At 49.6% G+C, this 19,601-nt stretch overlaps 3 protein-coding genes across 4 annotated transcripts in view; all 3 read left to right on the top strand.

Moving 5' to 3' along the window:
- The window catches only part of LOC117870065 (zinc finger protein 3-like), an 18,234-nt gene extending 14,042 nt beyond the window's left edge, over positions 1-4,192 (top strand). Inside the window, exons 2-3 of the mRNA XM_034757292.1 lie at positions 2,467-2,593; positions 3,695-4,192. Coding sequence (XP_034613183.1) covers positions 2,467-2,593; positions 3,695-3,771 — 204 coding nt within the window. The 3' untranslated portion in view covers positions 3,772-4,192. The remainder of the gene's footprint in view (positions 1-2,466; positions 2,594-3,694) is intronic.
- The window catches only part of LOC117869921 (zinc finger protein 420-like), a 67,550-nt gene extending 49,431 nt beyond the window's left edge, over positions 1-18,119 (top strand). The window contains exon 6 of the mRNA XM_034757020.1: positions 15,493-18,119. Coding sequence (XP_034612911.1) covers positions 15,493-16,359 — 867 coding nt within the window. The 3' untranslated portion in view covers positions 16,360-18,119. The remainder of the gene's footprint in view (positions 1-15,492) is intronic.
- Positions 1-19,601, top strand: part of LOC117869996 (zinc finger protein 239-like) — a 1,162,621-nt gene that overhangs the window by 601,760 nt on the left and 541,260 nt on the right. The gene's annotated exons all lie outside the window — the stretch shown is intronic.

The raw sequence follows: 19,601 nt of genomic DNA, 5'->3' as shown, positions 1-19,601 counted from the left end.
GAATACGCCCTGAGATTTTCCCGTCTCTCTAATTATAAAATATGAACAATCTCAGATTTACCCCTTTTCTCTAATTCTTGAACGTGAATATAAAATCTTTGTAAATGTTGCTCCTTTTTCTTGATTTAGTTATCAAATATAGACGTGAAATACACTAAAGGAGGGAAGGCTGTTCAAACTCTGTCCCTCTCTGCTCAGGATATGGGGTTCGGCTTCCTAGGTCAGATACTGCAGCCTCCGCTGTGATCAGAGTCCAGGCTTAGCAGCTGCTGTTTTCCCCGGGGAGCCGGGGGTAGGGAGGTCCTGAGAAGTGACCTTAATTAAGGCTTCCTCTGTGCCCACCTGAGGTGAGGACTTTCTCCAAGTGGTACTAGCCCCCTAAGGCAGCCCTAGGCCCTGTTAATACTAAATTCTGAGCCAGAGACTCCAGGTAATTGAGAGACCTCAGGGAAGGTGCTGGCTGTTGTCAGTGCTTGGCTGTGTTTCCTCTGCGTGCTGCACCAGCTCTGGCCAGGTAGCTGGCACCACAAGCCTGGATCGAACTTCCCCTAAGGACCACAGACTTGGGTTGAGTGGCAAAGGCGCTTGGCCAGGCTTATTGTTAACGATGCACAGTCCTAATGCCTGGCAGACTGTTCGGGGACACTAACACGTGGACGCCCGTTACAACGGACTTGGCTCAGTGAGTGGTGGGACTTTCCACCCCCTCTGTGACCCCTCTCTTCTACACTGATACAAACAAGTTCTGTATTACCCCTCTGACGTGGTTAGTTACCACCCTTCACCTTGTACTTGGTGGTTCGATCCAGACATCTCTATCCATCACCCTGTCCTGCCCTGATCTTTAGGAGGGGTCAGTGTGTCCCTGTATCATCTCTGGGGAGTGTGTTTATACCATAACTTTGTGTCGGGGTGCTCTGATACTACCCCTCTGCTAGGTGTTTACATGACTTCTTAGTGCCTGGGACTGCTTGTGTTTGTGCAATGCAAGCCAAGTTCATGGACCACATGGTGAACTTGCAAGCAGGCATCTGTTTTGTAATGGGGGCTGACTTTTACGCAGCGCCTGACTCTTTGCTAACTTTGCTTTAGGCCTTATCCCAGGCCCTTATACCAGACCTCCTGTCTCAGACTTTCTAACACGCTGGGGACTGGCATGAAAGAGACTCTGCACAAACAGCTCTTCCCATTAGCAATTGCCAGGAGAAAATCCAGCCATGGGAGAGCAAACAACCCAGGAATGAGACTTTCCCAGCCAGAGGGGCAGGGAGAGAGCACAGGGGAAAGAGCGACTGAAAGGGGCAGTAGGAGAAATGAGTGGGGAGAGAGATTTCTAGGACTCTAATCTGCCCAGACACATGTATTACTGCATCCCTGGGCAGTGTCACTTTGCTGTGGACAAGATGAGTATCAGAGAGAGGAAAAGCCAGTTCCTGACTCCATATCNTGGGGAGAGAAGAGGTGGGGAGGGGGGGAAAGCCACGTCCCCCCCCCCCCTCCCCCCCCCCCCCCCCCCCAGCTGGGGTGTGGCTGCCCTGGGGTCAGTGTCAGAGGGAATCCCCCACAGTGACTCTTTTGGTTCTGCTCTTTTCTAGCAAAGACTTTGTGACTGGAGAGGCTTAAAAATCTGTCTGTGAGCATAGCCTGGCAGGTGGGGCCAGGTCTACATTGTAACAAAGAGATGAAGCATTTTCCCAGCATGGCAGAATCTATCATGTCTGTCTGCAGGGAAAGGGCCTGGGGAAATTATGATGTGAAATAAACTAAAGCCTGTTCTGAAACCTCCACAACTGCCCTTCTCGCCCTGCCAGGCTCCAGCTCATCCCAGCCTCCCTTGGGACAGGGAACAGAAATGGCTGCAGAGAAGCCAGTTCAGCTATGGATTATTGGAAGTTACTTCTGGGTTCCTGCAGGAGGGAGAGAGGCAGCAAATACATAGGAGGTGGGAAGGTTTGTGCAGTCTGGTTTGGAGGTTGGAGCGGGGCAGGAAATACACAGGGTGCAGAAAGGGAAAAGGACAGGGTCTGGCAAACCTGCCAGAACTAGTTTAATATGTGGCTTAGATTCTAGGAAGAAACCAGTGAGGTTTGGAGGTGGAAATGCCCTAATATAAGGAACAGGACCAATCAACTTGGTGGGGCTAGGAAAACTGACCAGACTCCCAGTGCTGGAGCCTGATCCGACTAACGAGCGACTGCTGTGAGATATGAAGGGGGCACCCACCAGTCAGATTTAGGGGAGACGCCCTGCCCCTCACATCCAGCTCCTCACAATGAGCAGGGTGTTGGGCTTCCTACCAAGGAGCTCTCCCCGGACCCTACTAGGGGCTTCATCTTCTGTATCAGTCTGTGGCTAGTAGGGGTGTGATGGATCTGCTGGGAGAGACAAGGGGCTCTCTCACCGTGATGAATAGTGGGGCTGTGAGTGGGGCAGCAGTTACTCAGTGTTGGCCTCTTGTTCTTTCAGGGGCCGGTGACCTTCGAGGAGGTGGCTGTGTATTTCACCAGGGAAGAGGGGGCTCTGCTAGACCCCGCTCAGAGAGCTCTCTACAGAGCCGTCATGCAGGAGAACTATGGGAATGTGACCTCGCTGGGTAAGGATTCCCGTCCCCTCGGTTCTTAGAAGGGGAAGTGACTAATTAAGGTTCGCGTCACCCCCACAATGCAACCTCTAGTCTGGCCTGTTTCAGCCAGTAACACACACACTAGCGCTCTGCCCTCCCCTGCTCCAGGACACTGCGGGAACAGAGCACAGGAGCAGAACAGCACAATGTCAAATATCTCCTGTTTGCTCAGGTAAAAATGGGGGTTGGTCCAGCATAAAGAAAAGAAACTTCTTACCCCCGGACTTCACTCAAACACTGATCCTAATCCACAAAAAAACAGCTCCGACTTGCAAAATGATCCCACTCCCCTACCCTCACCGTGAGGATTCCTTCTGAGTCGTTACCTTCACTCAGGGCCGGCTCCAGGCACCAGCGCTTCAGGCACCAGCAAACCAAGCACGTGCTTGGGGTGGCACATTTTCAGGGGCGGCATTCCAGCCAGACTTTTTTTTTTTTTTTTTCCCCCCCACTTGGGGTGGCAAAAGCCTAGAGCCGGCCCTGGCAGCAGCAGCGCGTCCTGCACGGGGGGCGCCCTTATGGCTGGGCAGGCTCCGAGCATGGGACACTCAGGCTGGGGTCCGCCCCGTGGGGTGTACGGAGCCGCCTGTGGGTGCCCCCCAGCGCCGCAGCCCGAGCCACCCAGGGACTGCGACAGAGCAGCCAGGAGCAGCAGCAGCAGCGGGGCCATAGTGGGGACCGGTGCCCGGGGCGCTGCTGTGCGAGACCCGCGTCCCGTTCTCCAGGGCTCTGCTCCCTGTGGGGCTGCCCTGCCCTGGCTCCTCTGCCGGGCAGTCCCTCAGCTCTGCCCTCCCGGTCCCGGCCAGTCCTGGAGGTGGGAGCCCTGGCTGTAGGGACCCTGAGCTGAGGTGCGGCCCAGGAGACCTGCTGCTTACCTCGACTCTGCCAGCACCAGACCGGCTGGAGGCGAGGGGGGAGCGGGCAGAGTCAGCACTGGTNTTTTTTTTTTAAAGCCAGAAGGGATGATTAGGTTATCTAGGCTGATCTCCTGTGTCACTCAGGCAATAGAATTTCATCCAGTTACTGCTGTACTGAGCTGAACACTTTGTGTTTGACTAAATCATCTTCCAGGAAGGCATCCAGCCTTGACAACAGATGGAGAATTCTCCAGTTCCTGTGGTACTTCGTTAACCTTTGCACCACCCTGACAGAACCATTCCCAGAGGCTCTTACCAGCTGCAAGGTTTCAGTTGGGAGCAGAGTTAAGGTTGCATTACGGGGGGGGGGCGGGGGCGCAGCACTGGGCACCTTTAGCTCTGCAGTAAAGTAGTTTCTGGGCATTTAGTTTGCAACATTTTTTGTAGTGGACTTTCTGCCACTATAACTGTGTCTACATTGAATCTTTTGCCAAGATAGCTATGTTGGTTTAGGGGGAGAGGGGTGATTTTTTTCACAGCCCTATAGAGCAGAGCTGTACTGGCAAAACAAGAGCAGGCCATGTCAGAGCCTGCCTGTGGATTTTACAGCACTTGAAATTATTCTCAACGGAAGCGAAAGACACTTTACTGGACTTTGTACAATTTGTCCTCATCTTTCCTGAAATGTGGCGCCCAGAACTGGACACACTACTCCAGTTGAGGCCTAATTAGAGCAGAGTAGAGCGGAAGAATTACTTCTCGTGTCTTGCTTACAACANGGGGGGGGGGGGCTGGGGCGCAGCACTGGGCACCTTTAGCTCTGCAGTAAAGTAGTTTCTGGGCATTTAGTTTGCAACATTTTTTGTAGTGGACTTTCTGCCACTATAACTGTGTCTACATTGAATCTTTTGCCAAGGTAGCTATGTTGGTTTAGGGGGAGAGGGGTGATTTTTTTCACAGCCCTATAGAGCAGAGCTGTACTGGCAAAACTGAAGAGCAGGCCATGTCAGAGCCTGCCTGTGGATTTTGCAGCACTTGAAATTATTCTCAATGGAAGCGAAAGACACTTTACTGGACTTTGTACAATTTGTCCTCATCTTTCCTGAAATGTGGCGCCCAGAACTGGACACACTACTCCGGTTCAGGCCTAATCAGCGTGGAGTAGAGCGGAAGAATTACTTCTCGTGTCTTGCTTACAATACTCCTGCTAATATAGCCCAGAATGATGTTTGCTTTTTTTTGCAACAGTGTTCAATCACGTTTAGCTCGTGATCCACTATGACCCCCCCCCCCAGATCTTTTTCTGCAGTGCTCCTTTCTAGGCAGTCCTTTCCCATTTTGTATGTGTGCAGTTGAGTTTTCCTTGCTAAGTGAAGTACTTTGCATTTGACCTTACTGATCCTATTTATTTAATACCATTTTTCCAGTTTGTCCAGATCATTTTGAATTTTAATCCTGTTCTCCAAAACACTTGCGAACCCCTCCCAGCTTGGTATCCTCCACAAACTTGAGACGTGTACTCTCTATGCCATTATCTATACCATTGATGAAGATACTGAACAGACCTGGACCCAGAACTGATCTCTGGCGACCCCACTCATTGTGCCCTTCCAGCTTGACTGTGAACCACTGATAACTACTCTCTGGGAACGATTTTCCAACCAGTTTTGCACCCATCTTACAGTAGCTCCATCTAGGTTGAAATTTCCCTAGTTTGTTTATGAGAAGGTCATGGGAGACAGCATCAAAAGCCTTACTAATGTCAAGATATACCACATTTATTGCTTACCCCCATTCACAAGGCTTGTTACTCCATGAAAGAAAGCTATCTGGTTGGTTTGACACGGTTTGTTCTTGACAAATCCATGCTGACTGTTACTTATCACCTTATTATCTTCCAGGGGTTTGCATCCTGATTGCTTAATTATTTGCTCCATTATTTTTCATGCAACAAATCATGCTGTCCGCTTGTTTCCCCGGTAGAAGTTGCAGGTTGTACCCCTGTACATCCAAATGTACCCCCGACATGCCATTATCTAAACGCCGGATCCTGTTTATTTTTTCGTGTAAATTTCCTCTCTCAAAGATTTCACAATCTCTTCATTAGCATTTGGCTCAGCGTACAAACTGGGACACATCTCCCGTCTGTCTGTCTGTTCCCATCTGTCTCTTGTCTTATTCTTCGTCCCTTTGTGGGCAGGGACTTTTTGTTCTATGTCTGTAGAATTTCTAGCACAGTGGGATCTGGTCAATGACTGGGGATATGAGCATTACGGTAATAGAAATAATAAATAACTATAATTGGGAGGGTCCAGGCNGCTTTTTTTTGCAACAGTGTTCAATCACGTTTAGCTCGTGATCCACTATGACCCCCCCCCCCAGATCTTTTTCTGCAGTGCTCCTTTCTAGGCAGTCCTTTCCCATTTTGTATGTGTGCAGTTGAGTTTTCCTTGCTAAGTGAAGTACTTTGCATTTGACCTTACTGATCCTATTTATTTAATACCATTTTTCCAGTTTGTCCAGATCATTTTGAATTTTAATCCTGTTCTCCAAAACACTTGCGAACCCCTCCCAGCTTGGTATCCTCCACAAACTTGAGACGTGTACTCTCTATGCCATTATCTATACCATTGATGGAGATACTGAACAGACCTGGACCCAGAACTGATCTCTGGCGACCCCACTCGTTGTGCCCTTCCAGCTTGACTGTGAACCGCTGATAACTACTCTCTGGGAACGATTTTCCAACCAGTTTTGCACCCATCTTACAGTAGCTCCATCTAGGTTGAAATTTCCCTAGTTTGTTTATGAGAAGGTCATGGGAGACAGCATCAAAAGCCTTACTAATGTCAAGATATACCACATTTATTGCTTACCCCCATTCACAAGGCTTGTTACTCCATGAAAGAAAGCTATCTGGTTGGTTTGACACGGTTTGTTCTTGACAAATCCATGCTGACTGTTACTTATCACCTTATTATCTTCCAGGGGTTTGCATCCTGATTGCTTAATTATTTGCTCCATTATTTTTCATGCAACAAATCATGCTGTCCGCTTGCTTCCCTGGTAGAAGTTGCAGCTTGTACCCCTGTACATCCAAATGTACCCCCCGACATGCCATTATCTAAACTCCGGATCCTGTTTATTTTTTCATGTAAATTTCCTCTCTCGAAGATTTCACAATCTCTTCATTAGCATTCAGCTCAGCGTACAAACTGGGACACATCTCCCGTCTGTCTGTTCCCATCTGTCTCTTGTCCTATTCTTCGTCCCTTTGTGGGCAGGGATTGTGTTTTTGTTCTATGTCTGTAGAATTTCTAGCACAGTGGGATCTGGTCAATGACTGGGGATATGAGCATTACGGTAATAGAAATAATAAATAACTATAATTGGGAGGGTCCAGGCAGTGAGAGGGAGGGTGTTGGAGAGCGGGGGAGTGTCCAGATGGTGGTAGGCTGGTGGGGGGTAGGTTTGGGGTGAAGAGTTCCTGTGAGCTGGGACGTCTGGGGGCAGTGGGAAAGAGATGTACCATGGAGTAGGTTCTGTAGGGAGTTGTGATGCAATGGAGGGCTGGAAGAAATGGGAAGGCGGGGGTCAGGATGTCAAGGAGCTGGGAGGGGTGGTGGTGGGAGTAAAGGGGAAGTGGGGGCTGGGTAGTGTTTGCTTCAGGAAATGGGGGAACTAGCAATGGGGAGGGAACTGGAGCTCTTGGGAGTCTGAAGCAAAGATGACTTGGGGCAGAGGGAAGGTGAGATGGAAAGTGGTTGGACAGTGGGAAATTTGGGGGAAGCTCTAGTGAGGAAGGCTGGCGACAATGGGAGGGGAGGGGAGAACACGAGGAGCGGGTGCTCCTGGGTCCCAAGAAGGTGGGGAGGGGTGAGAGCAGTGGGTGGAAGGAGAGTGGGTGTCATAATGAGTGAGAAGGCTAGCTGCACCCTGTCCCCTTCCTGCTCTCTCTCAGTGCGCCCCTTCCCCCCACAGGTGTCAGGCCACCTGTCTTTTCCTCTCCTGGACTGGAATTCTACAACTATCCTGCTCCTGGACTAGACCGGGGCTACAGCGTCCTGGGTGTCCGCTGGACTTACCCAGCACAGCCTGGCACAAATATGCACTTCCTTGGTTATGTCTGTGACCCTCCCAGCATCCTGGGGGAAGGGGCTCCATGGTATCTGATAGTGAATTTCAGCTGGCCTGACCCCAAGTCACTAATGTCTTCACCTGTCTTGAAAAGGTGTCATGTAAGATATCAACAGAAAGCTACTGACATGATGTTCGTTAAGATTCTTGCATGGTGTATGTATGGAGGACAAAGACAAGATTACAGATAGCTGGGGAATGATGTTAAAGCGTGTCTGCCAGCCAGGGCTGAAGTTACCCCACCCTAGACAAAGGCAGGTGGTTCTACCACCTTGAAGGCACTTTCAGGGTACATTAAGAGACAATGGGAATGCAATTTACATAAATGAAAAACAAACCTGTCATACTTACAAGGGGCAGAGGTAACCACTCAGCATCATGGCAGGGGAGGCTATCTCAGGACCAGACCAAATTCCATTTTAGCAAACACCAGCAGGGGAAGAAACCAGCATGGAACTTCCTTCATCACTAGACTCCAGGCCTCCTTCCTCACAGCTTGAATGCCTTTTACTTTGGAGGGGAACCTCCAGAAAACTCCCTTTCAAAGGTTGACTGAACTATACAGAAGAGAGCAGAGAACCCCAAGTTATCTTTCATTTAAGATAATATATGGAGATATACCGATCTCATAGAGCTGGAAGGGACTCTGAAAGGTCATTGAGTCCAGCCCCCTGTCTTCACTAGCAGGACCAAGTGCTGATTTTGCCCCAGATCCCTAAGTGGCCCCCTCACAACCCTGGGTTTAGTAGACCAATGCTCAAACCACTGATCTATCCCTCCCACAAAGATGACAAAGGAACCAAGCACTTTTGACTTTGGGGGAGATATTGAGTAAGGGGGTGGTCTCAGGGCCAGTGAAACCACTAGGCAAACTAGGCAGTTGCCTAGGATGCCAAGATTTGGGGGTGCCAAAAAGCAGTGCCCCCCAATTTTTTTACAGTGTTTCAGCCTGCCACTCCCCCCTGCTTCCCCTGAGTGTCCCCCGGCCGGCCCCCACCTGCCACCCCCCCACACTTCCCCTGAGTGTGTTCCACACTGCCTCCGCTCTACTGGCTCTGGGCATCAACTGCTGCCACAGGGTCTTAGTGCCTCTCCACCATCACTAGTGGCAGGGCAGCCTGCCCTTCCCCCTCCGACCCTTCCCTTTTCCGTTGGGACCCTCCACCAGCACAGCCCGCCCCCCGTGCCCGCAGTCACCGCTCCTGCCCCACACTGGGCAAGGGTCACCCCCAGTGAGGCTACAGTGAGGAGCAGCAGCAGGGGAGGAGAGACACGTGATGGCAACCCCCCGCCGGCATCCACCACCGGGGAGGCGAGGGGGCTTCCTGGACCTGAGAGGGGCCCTAGGAGCATGTGCAGTGACCGTGGTGCAGAGTGAGTGTGCTGCGGGGGGGAAGAGAGGAGAGAGGAGGGGTCCCTCCCCCAGAGTTCACTGCTGCCCTCGGGGAGAGGGCTGGGGGGAGTCCTCTCTGGCCCCATCCCTGGGGCAGCCTGCCTGCACCCCAAACTCATCCTCAGCCCTGCTCCCCCCAAGAGCCCGCACCCCCAGCCAGAGCCCTTATCCCCCTGCACCCATACCCTCTGCCCAGCCCTAAGCCTCCTCCCACACCCCAAATCCCTCAGCCCCACCCCACAGTCTTCACCCCTCCACCCCCTTCCTACACACCCTCTCTGCCCCCAAACTGCCTCCCAGGGCCTGCACCCCAGCCCTTCGCACGCCCTCCCAGAGCCTGCACCTTTCACCCTCTGCCCCAGCCCGGAGCCTGCACCCACCACCCAAACTCCCTCCCGGAGCCTGCACCCCAGACCCCCCTCCCCCACCCAAACTCCCTCCCAGGGCCTGCACCTAAGACCTCCTCCCCCCACCCAAACTCCATTCCAGAGCCTTAGGCAGGTGGGGGCTGGAGTTTGGGGGGGTGGGTTCTCTAGGCACCACCAAAATTTCTACAGACCTGCCACCCCTGCCAGTATCTGGGTTTTAAGCCCTGTTATGCCTGAAACAGGCCTAAGCCTATGAGTGACCCCCATAGCAGCTGCCTGAAGTGCTTGGGGGGATCACACATGATAGACAAGTGTCGGATTTGTAAAAATTTTTGTCCGAGAACATAGAAGGAGCATGATATTCGTTTGAGGGCTCTCCTCATGGAGGCTGCACTCTGCCCGGCGCAGGACTGCAATCTCGGCAGGGCCAACTCCAGGTTTTCTGCTGCCCCAAGCAGCGGAAAAAAAAAAGCCGATCGGTGGCTCTTCGGCGGCAGCTCAATCACGCTGCTTCCTTCTTCAGTGGCAGTTTGGTGCTGGGTCCTTCACTCCCTCCCTTCCTCTTTGGCGGCAGCTCAAAGAGGAAGAGAGGGACTGAAGGACTTGCCGCTGGAGACCCGGACGTGCCGCCCCAATAGTGGACGAACGTGCTGCCCCTTTGTATTGGCCGCCCCAAGCACCTGCTTCCTTCCTGCCTCTAGGCCTGGCACCTCGACCTCGGTTTGTAGTGCACTCCTGGCACCGGGCTCAGTCTGGCACCACTACCCTTTGCCAGTGCCCAAGAAGCAGTCAAAAAAGTGGGACTCCCTGGCACCAAGCAAAAAGGGTCAAGGGACATCGGGCAAAGGACCTAGTTCAGGCCACCTGCCCACTCCAGAGCTGCATGGGGGTTTCTCTCCGATTGGATCCACTAGTCTCCCCAGGGATCCACCGCTGACTCCTGGGAGTGGCATGGGATCCCAACTCACTATTGTGTGAATAGGCGTGTGTAGGTTGTTGAAATTTGTCATATTGATATTGTCAGTTGTTGTATGATGGAGTATCCACCATTCTCATTTTAAAAAAATTATTAGTAACAATAATTGGATATTCTAAAGGTAGAATAAAATGTAGTAGATTTTGATATGAAGGAAGGAAATATGTGACTAAAAAGGGTGTGTTTTTGAAAGTATGTTGAAAGTTTATAATAAGTGATGGTCCGGGGGGCAGGGCAGGTGAGGGGGGGGGCACAAGGTGGAAGTTTCACCTAGGGCACAAAATATCCTTGCACCGGCCCTGGGTGGTCTGCCTTCTTGGTGGAAAGTAGTGTGGTAAGAATCTTACCTTGGACCAGGACTGTAGTTTTATCAGGTCCTAGTGTCTAGAAAGCATTGTTCACTTCCTGGTAACCATTTCTAACTCTATTGTTTATACCTGAACTCACTTTAAATGCTTTTGTTAGATTAAACGTTTAGTAAATGAATCTGGTGCTGTCTTTGAATACAAGTGATAGCTATCTCCAATTGAAGTGATAAGCTGGGCCATTTGTCTCTTCTGAGGGCAACCAATCCTTATTCCTCTGAATGGTCGAGGAGAAAGTAGCCGTTGCAGAGCACATGGTTTTGGGAAAATTAAGGAGTGGGGGTGTTGCGATCTCTTGCCAGTTGTATCCAAGGCTGGTGGAAGCCAGAATGTGTCAAGGGTGCCATAAGCAGGTTGCTGAAGTCAGAGCTGCTGGTCCAGGGTTATTTATCTCACAAATACTCAGTGCATCCTTCAATGCCAGACAAGGGAGCTCCAGCAGCAGAACATTGAAAGTCACCCAGAATTACAGATGACAACGCCTCACTGGTCTCGACTGCACGGCAGAATGTGAAAATGGCCTAGGTCGGTAATTAAACTCCTTGAGATGTGGAGCATCTTGCTCCCCCATCACCATGTGCAATAGCCACAATCTCTCTTCTCTGCAGGCTCCTTGGATTTTGGGATCCATCTTTCCTGAAGTCAGCTGGCCTGATTCTTATTTTTCACATTCTGCTTGTCCAGAAGGAAATGGTAAACTGCAGAAACTGCTAAAGGAGAAAGCAGTGTGTATCTGTGTGTGTATGTGCGGGGAGGTGAGAATAACTCCTACACAGCACCAAAAGGCAACACACCCTCAGAGCCAAAGGAGGATGGGGAGAGGGAGAAGTGATGCCTCTAACAGAGGCGTCTAACCCAGTTGTCACCTGCCAGCGTTTTGGAGCTGAACAGAGGCAGACTCCACTCCAGAGAGCACAAGGAAGTGTGTGCTGGAGGAGGCCCCTGGAAGGGAAAAGGGAGACACATTTTTTGAAGAACATAAAAAGGGAGGCTCCTGTGGGGAAGAAGAAAAGCCCTGGGCAGCCTTATAAGCAGTTGATTGTACCTGTCCAGCACTGGGGGGGAAGGGGGGTAATGTTGTTAGCACATAACTGTCCTTTTGCTAGTCACTCAGGAGTGAATGCCCAGGATAGGAGGGGGTAATTCAGCCTCTGTCCACCCCACGTGGCTAAGGCTGTCAATAGGGCATGTTCACTAAAGGCACAAGGAGCCTAGATCCTCCTGTTAACACAAGTTCTGCCAGTTGACCAGGTACCATGTCAGTCTCTAGGACCACCCTTTGTTTAACCAGAGAAATCTGTGCACCATCACATTTCCATCCCGCGGATGCCTGCCCATTGAGTTTGACAACCTTAATATGCTCCATATCTGGCTCTGCAGAGCCAGTTCTAAAATGTGTCAGGTAGACTTCAGACGCCTCCGAGGCTTTTGCAGCTATCATTAGCCCATTATCATGGATTGCTTGGGGCTTGGTTTCTTTCAGCAGAGTACTGATACACCGATAACACCTTCTTGGGCTCTCTTCCTTCACAGGAGATCTTTCTGCTTTCTGCTTTTCAGCTTCCAGTGCAGCTTTCAGTCACATTTCTGCCTGCCAGAGCTGGTACTTTTCCTGCTGCCTCTAACTTTGCAGTTGTCACTGCTCATATTTATGCTTTACTGTTTCGTTTTCCCTTTCCCAAAGTAAGCAGACAGAACACAACAAACTGTAACCTTTCTTTAACTGTTTCCAGCCACCACGCTTGAGTTTCCCTTAAAATCACTATACCAGTGCTTAAAATAACAAGCTGTGCATAGATCTTTCTCACAGCGCCACTGTGACATTACCCTTGGACTGCTGAACAGCTGTTTCCCCTCAGTTCCCCAACCCGGGGTGCCTTTTACACAGCTTTGCTGTGAGAACAACCTCTCCTGGCCAGTTAACCCCCAGGCTCCAGCATGTCATTCACTCTCGCTGCACAGTATTGGGTTCTGCTAGTCCAGGAGTTCTCACAACACGTATTTTGGTGGCCTCAGAGTGCGGCCACGAACTCTTGCTGGCCTCCGCTCTGACAATTTTTCCTAAAATACTTAATTAACTTTAGGAAAAACAAAAATAATTTATGTAGGTTTTTTTTGCAGACTCAGTAATAAAATAATATACAGTTGTCTCTATTCTTTACTGGACCTAAGCAGCAGAGAAACACAAAGAAGGTGCTTTGCAAGTTCTTGTCTTTTGTTCTTGTTTCTTTTGCATTTTTGGTTGCTTTTTCCCCCCTAGACTTGCTAGGTCATAAGTCAGCTGCTGTGAAAAGTACTATTTGTATGTTTCTTAATATCACTTTTCACAGCCTCCTCGCTAGCTAGTAAGTCTGCTGTGAAAAGTGATATTAACAAACCTATAAATATCAATTTTCACAGTGGACTTACTCAGCCCTGGCAAGCTGGGGGTGGTGGGTTGATGGGGGGTGAGACTGGAGCTGGCACTCACTGCTGTGTGGCCAGGGCCCGGAGCCCAGGGCTAGAGCCCAAAGCCCTGCAGGGGGGGCCAGGGCAATGTGGGGCAGGGGTTGAGCCCAGGCCAGCACCCCTGCTTCATGGCCAGGCCCAGAGCCTGAAGCCCCATAGCTGTATCCTGGAGCCAGAGCCTGCCACTGCACAACTAAAGCCTGGGACCAGAGCCTGAAGCTGGAGGAGGTAGCAGGGACCAGGGAGATGTGGGGTGTTGAGCCTGGGACCAGCACCCTCCGCAGGCTGGGGCCGTAAGCCCCACAGCTGCATCTTGGGGTCCGACAGCTGGAGCCCCGGGGATGGGGCCCACTGCCATGTGGCTGGAGCCTGAACCCCCACGACCAGAGCCTGCCACCTGTCACCCCAGGGCTGAAGCCCAAGCCCCACCATGCCCAGAAAGGGGACAGGGCCCAATCCCTGCTTTACTTCCCCGAATCACTACCCAGGATGCTGTGGTGGTAAGAAAAGCCCCTGGTGGCTGCATTTGAGAAACACTATCTTAGTCAGCCACTTAGAAATTACTCCAGGGGAGAATACTAGCAAATTCACTAGTCTGAGACTTTCCCCCGGAAATGTGTTTCTTGCGGTGTCCAGCACACTACTGATACTCATATAAAGTCTGTCATTTCATCAGTAGAAAATGACCTGCACCAACCTTGTTATCCCATTTGGAGTTTCCCACACTCTTTAATCCAAACACACTGGTTAGATAAAACAGTTTTATTAACTGCCGAAAGAAAAGATGTTAAGTGACTACAAGTAACGAGGCATAACATTCCGAATTGGTTACGAAAGAAATAAAAGATAAAACACAAACTGACGTCTAACTTCATAAGCTAAATGTCTTTCTCTAACCGCATGTTGTGACAGGCTGGGTTTCCTTTCAGCCAGGGCTCCCCTCACCCTTTCCTGCTGCCCAAGTTCAGTTCTTCAGGAGGTGTTGATGTCATGAGCACAGAGAAAAGGGAGAGAGAATCAAGCAATTTTCTCACCTCTTTTAATAATTCAGTTCTTTGTACTAGAAACATCTTCAGTTTTCAGCTGAATCATGGTGTAAGGCTGTCTGTTGTGGATGTGAGCTTCAAGCCGTCCTTGTGATGGAATGTAAATTTCTTGTTCACCCTTCCCCTGGCCGGAGAATGGCCATTTAACCAGATGATAGCTTTGCTGTCTCTGAGGAACCAGTCTCAGGGTGTTCCACAGAATTGTAATATTTTCAGTAACATTATACAGTAAAATCTCATAACTACATGCCATGTTGCTTAAAAGGATGATCATGTTCAGCGGATTATGAGTTTTCAAATGATCCCTCCCAAGGCATAATTTGTATAAAATTTCTCATTTTGTAAAAGAGGGAACATAGGAGTACAGACTGTCACACAGTGTCTGTCTGTGCGTGTTCCCAGCAGGTAGTTCAATCCCATATAAGCAGAGTGTTCTGCACCTTTGAGAACCTGAGGAGGTGGCCCTGGGATTTCATTGGTTTACTAAGGGCTGGAGTTAGACTATTTTTTATGACAGAGTCTCAGGAATTCACCTGATCTCATTTGTTTTCTTTCATCTGAGCAGGGTTTCTAGTTTCCAAACCTGATGTGATCTCCCAGCTGGAAGAAAGGGAAGAGCCATGGGTCCCAGACCTCCTCAGTTCAGAGAAAAGGGAGCTCCTGAGAGATCCCTGCACAGGTGAGGAAACATTAAACCTACTCAGAATCTAAGTGCCTGAAGTTGACATCTGGTGTACCCTAGGAAGACCTTGGGAGCTCTTTGAGTTAAGGATTGTCCCCAGGAGGTGTCGTATCCCCAGGGAAGATATAACTCATGGCGTACTACAGATCCTGACACCTGTCAGTAGCTTCTTCCCTTCCCACTGAGTATTTAGATGGGATGTAAAGGCCAAATTGATTCCGTTTGGGGGGAGTTCAGTTCCTGGTTTTTATTTGACATCTCTCCAGCACTTGTTTTGGTTTGCTCTTCCCTTTTCCATCCCTGTTTGAGGTTTCTCTCTCTGTTCCAGCAGGTGAGGTGATGGTGAGTGAGAATGAGGAGCAGAAGTCTCAGCAGGAAGATGCTGTGCAAGTGGAATCACACGGAGCATTATCGCAAAGATTGAAAGGGGATGTGTCCAGGAGTCATGAGCAGGGAACAGCCTGTGAGATTCAGCACAGACCAGAGAGGGAGCAGGGAAACCAGCCAGGGGAGAAAATGGGAAAATTAATTTACTGTTGGGGAACTCACAAGGACTCGAAGGAAACCACAGCCCAGCAGGAAATCCTCAGGGCAAAGAGAAAAACTACATGTCCTGAGTGTGGGAAATACTTTAGTCACTGCTCATCCCTTATTAGACATCAGAGAATACACACAGGGGAAAGACCCTATGAATGCTGTGAGTGCGGGAAAAGCTTCACTAACAACTCAAGCCTTATTACGCATCAGAGAATCCACACAGGGGAAAGACCCTATGAATGCAGGGAGTGTGGAAAAAGCTTCACTGACAGCTCACACCTTACTAAACATCACAAAGTCCACACTGGGCAGGGACTCTATGAATGCGGTGAATGTGGAAAAAGCTTCACGGATAGCTCAGCCCTTCTTAAACATCACAGAATCCACACGGGAGAGAGACCCTACGTATGCTGTGAGTGTCGGAAAGCCTTCAGTCAGAGCTTTGAGCTTACTAGACATCAGAGAATCCACACGGGGGAGAGACCTTATGGATGCTGTGAGTGCGGGAAAAGCTTCATTCAGCATTCACACCTCATTAGGCATCAGAGAAACCACACAGGTGAGAGACCCTATAAATGCGGTGAGTGCGGGAAAAGCTTCACTCAGAGCTCAGACCTCATTATACATCAAAGAATGCACACGGGGGAGAGACCTTACGTATGCTCTGAGTGCGGGAAAACCTTCATTCAGCATTCACACCTCATTAGACATCAGAGAAACCACACGGGTGAGAAACCCTATGAGTGCTGTGAGTGTGAGAAGACCTTCATTCAGCTGTCAGAACTTACTCGACATGAAAGAATCCACACAGGAGAGAAGCCCTATGAATGCCGTGAGTGTGGGACAAGGTTCACTCAGAGCTCATCCCTTAAATATCATCAGAGAATCTGCAAGGGAGAGAAACACCATAAAAACCTCACAGGCTAGCCAGACATTTTTTTCTTTAATACTTTTGCTAATTTCCATATAGTAACCTTTAAGTCTGTTTGAACCGTTTGCAGCACCATTATCCCTCAGCTTGTCCAGAAGAGTTGCCCATTTTTGCCTTTTGCATTTCGCCCTGTTTTGGAGTGGACCCGGTTGTCCTTGCTATCAACTCCATTGTCCCAGGAGTAATGGGAGTGCGTCCCTTCTTCCAGGAAACAAGGAGCATCACATTTATACTGTTCCTCCTATTGTAAAGTTATTATTAGGGTCATCCATGATACAGATTGTTTCATTCTCAGTTGTTCTCACGTTGCTCTGGGTTGTGCTGAAGAGCCGTTATTTTTGGACCTTTTCCCCCCGTTATATTTAAATGTATTTTAAATGAAGAGGAGCAGTGGCAGGGAAAAACGTGTCATTTCAGCCTCGGTGACACTGGAAGGAGATGGGGTGACTCACAGAGATTCCTTCCTTCCCCATCACTGCAGAACTGTTACCTCCTGTCTGAGCCAGGCAGAGTTTATCTTCATCACATTCTGTCCCTCTACTTCTCAGTGTCATGTGGTGCAGTGTTCTCAGTTGTCTGTGTTTGGAGATGACGCTTTGACTTCTTTAATCCTATAGCAGAGTCACTATGACTGGAGATGAAAATGTCAAAGACCTGGAAGGGGAATTCAAATGGATCCCAAACACAATGGGATTATTTGCAGTTTAAATCCCAGTTTCCAACTATTGGCCAAGCCACTTGGGGGAAGGTTGGCTGTATTTTCCTCCATTATGACGATACTAAAATGCTAAAACTTTTCTAAATTACATAACTCGACAGTGCTGAATGAAGCAGGTTTGAATGGATCAGAGGAGAATGTGGTGGGAGAATCTCTTGTCCCAATTCTGAGTTATTAGATGTAACCTGCTCTGGAATTTCACTCAACACTTTCATTGTCATGTATTCTGTCTCTCTGTGATGTGGGTTTCTATCTTTCCTGAAAAGTTGTTTGGTCGCCCAATTGGATATTAGTTTACTTTGATGAGACGTAGCTCAGATTTATTGGAGACTTTGAGACAAATGACCATTTGCTAAAGTCATTACTTCTCACTTCAGCGTTGCTTTTTCCCCACCCCTCCATGATGACGTGGAGAAAGTTCAAGTGCAGTTCAGTCAACAGGAGAGAACTCTCCAATTTACTGGACACGCTAACAAAGAAGCAGCAGTGATTTTAAATCTCCACTGGGAAATGGTGAACAACAGCAGAACCCCAACTAACTGAAGCAAGTGCAGATGACCACAGTGGAGTTCAATTGTTTAAGCCAGTGGTTCTCAAACTTCATTGCACCGTGACCCCCGTCTGACAACAAAAATTAATCCATGACATGCTCCTCCCCCTGATGGACGCTGAAGCCCAGGGCGGCAGGACAGTAGCCCGAGCTCTGCTCTGCAGAGTGGATGAAGCCACACCCGAGTCCTGCCGTGTGTGTGTGTGTGTTGGGGGAGGAATGAAGCTGCACCCCAAGTCCTGCCATATGGGGGGGCTGAAGATGCAGAATAGCTGCAGAAAAATATCTATTTTTGAATAGAAACTCCACCTCTGGTAACTTACCAAGATTCTTGTCCAGGCCTTTAGCTAGTTCCTAAGTTAAAGAAACACTGGGCATGTTTGGGGAAGCCGTTCCGCACTAGCACTGCTGAGATTTTTGAGTGGTTTGGTAAAGGGTTCTACTTCCGAGAAGTGTAAATGTACCCTAGCCAAGGCCAATGATTCGGGGGGGAAAAAAGGGGGCAGAAATAGTACACACCCAGTTCTTAGTTTTCACCCAGTAAAAGCTGCTATGGCGACGAATGGCCCAAGGAAAATTGTTTGTACAGCTCCACTTCCTAGTTAAGTGTCACAGATTACAGTCTCAAAGGATGCCAGGGTTAGATTGAGAACAATCATCTTTCACCGTTTGGATCTAAAGTTTCATGAGGCAAAGAGAGAGAGAGTCCTTCCGAGGACATTCCTTCCCTGTGAATCCCAAAGTGGCTGCCACTTCCATGCTGTGGAAATGATGGTAAGCAATGAGGGAATTAAGGTGTCAGGCTCCAATTGCAGACTGTGGGATACACGAATATTAGAGCTCTGATCTATGGGTTTTTGTCTTAGTGCTCGTCTACACTTAAAATGCTACATTGGCACAGCTGCACCAGTGGAACTGCGCCACTAGTGCTTGAATGAAGAAGCTCTAAGGAGAAGGGAGAGAGGTCTCCAGTCAGCTTAGATAATCCACCTCCCCAGGAGGCGGTAGCTTTGTCAGCAGGATAAGCTCTCCCGCTGATATGGCCCTGTGTATAGGGGGGGAGGGGTAATACTCTGTACTTCAAAGCACCCTGGAATCCCCATATTCACCACTGTCATATGATGGACATGTTTTGTACAATGCAGGCCTTGTGAAGTATCATTTAAGTCTTGGTCTGTTGAACCTTAATACCTTGTGAATTGTAGGTACGATCCTTGTATGTGAAGTTGTGAAGTACTGCTCTATGTGTTACTTTAATACGTTGTGAGGTTGGGAAACGCCCAGAGCCAGCCTTTCTGCTGCAACAAGCGAGAAGCTATCACTGGCCAGACAGGCATTGATGGCCCACCAAGAAGAATCCACTCTCCCAGAGGCTCCTTAGAGAGGGAACATATGCCTAACCCAGGGGTTGGCAACCTTTCAGAAGTGGTGGGCCGAGTCTTCACTTATTCACTTTAACTTAAGGTTTCGCATGCCAGTAATACATTTTAACGTTTTTTAGAAGGACTCTCTCTATAAGTCTATATTATATAACTAAACTATTGTTGTATGTAAAGTAAACAAGGTTTTCAAAATGTTTAAGAAGCTTAATTTAAAATTAAATTAAAATGCTGATCTTATGCAGGTGGTCCACTCAGTCCACTGCCAGCCTGGGGTTCTGTTCACCTAGTTCGGCAACGGGCTGAGCGGGGCCTGCGGGACCCCGGCTGGCAAAGGGCCGGCAGCTGGGACCCCAGACCGGCAGCGGGCTGAGCGGGGCCGGCAGTTGGGATCCCAGACCGGGGGTGCAGATGGGAATGTAGAGAGGGGTGCAGGAGCTCCCGTCTGGTGCTCAGGGTGGGGATGTGGGGGGGTGCAAGAGTCAGGGCATGGGGTGTGTGGGGGCTGGGTATGTGGGGGGATGCAGGAGTCAGAATGGGGGCTGGAGGTGTGTGAGGGGGTGCAGGGGTCAGGGCAGAGGGCGGGGTGTG

The sequence above is a fragment of the Trachemys scripta genome, chromosome 25, assembly GCF_013100865.1.
Source record: "Trachemys scripta elegans isolate TJP31775 chromosome 25, CAS_Tse_1.0, whole genome shotgun sequence".
Taxonomy (NCBI): Eukaryota; Metazoa; Chordata; order Testudines; family Emydidae; genus Trachemys; species Trachemys scripta.
The sequence above is the reverse complement of the archived record's forward strand: the minus strand, read 5'-3'. Positions and strand labels throughout refer to the sequence as shown.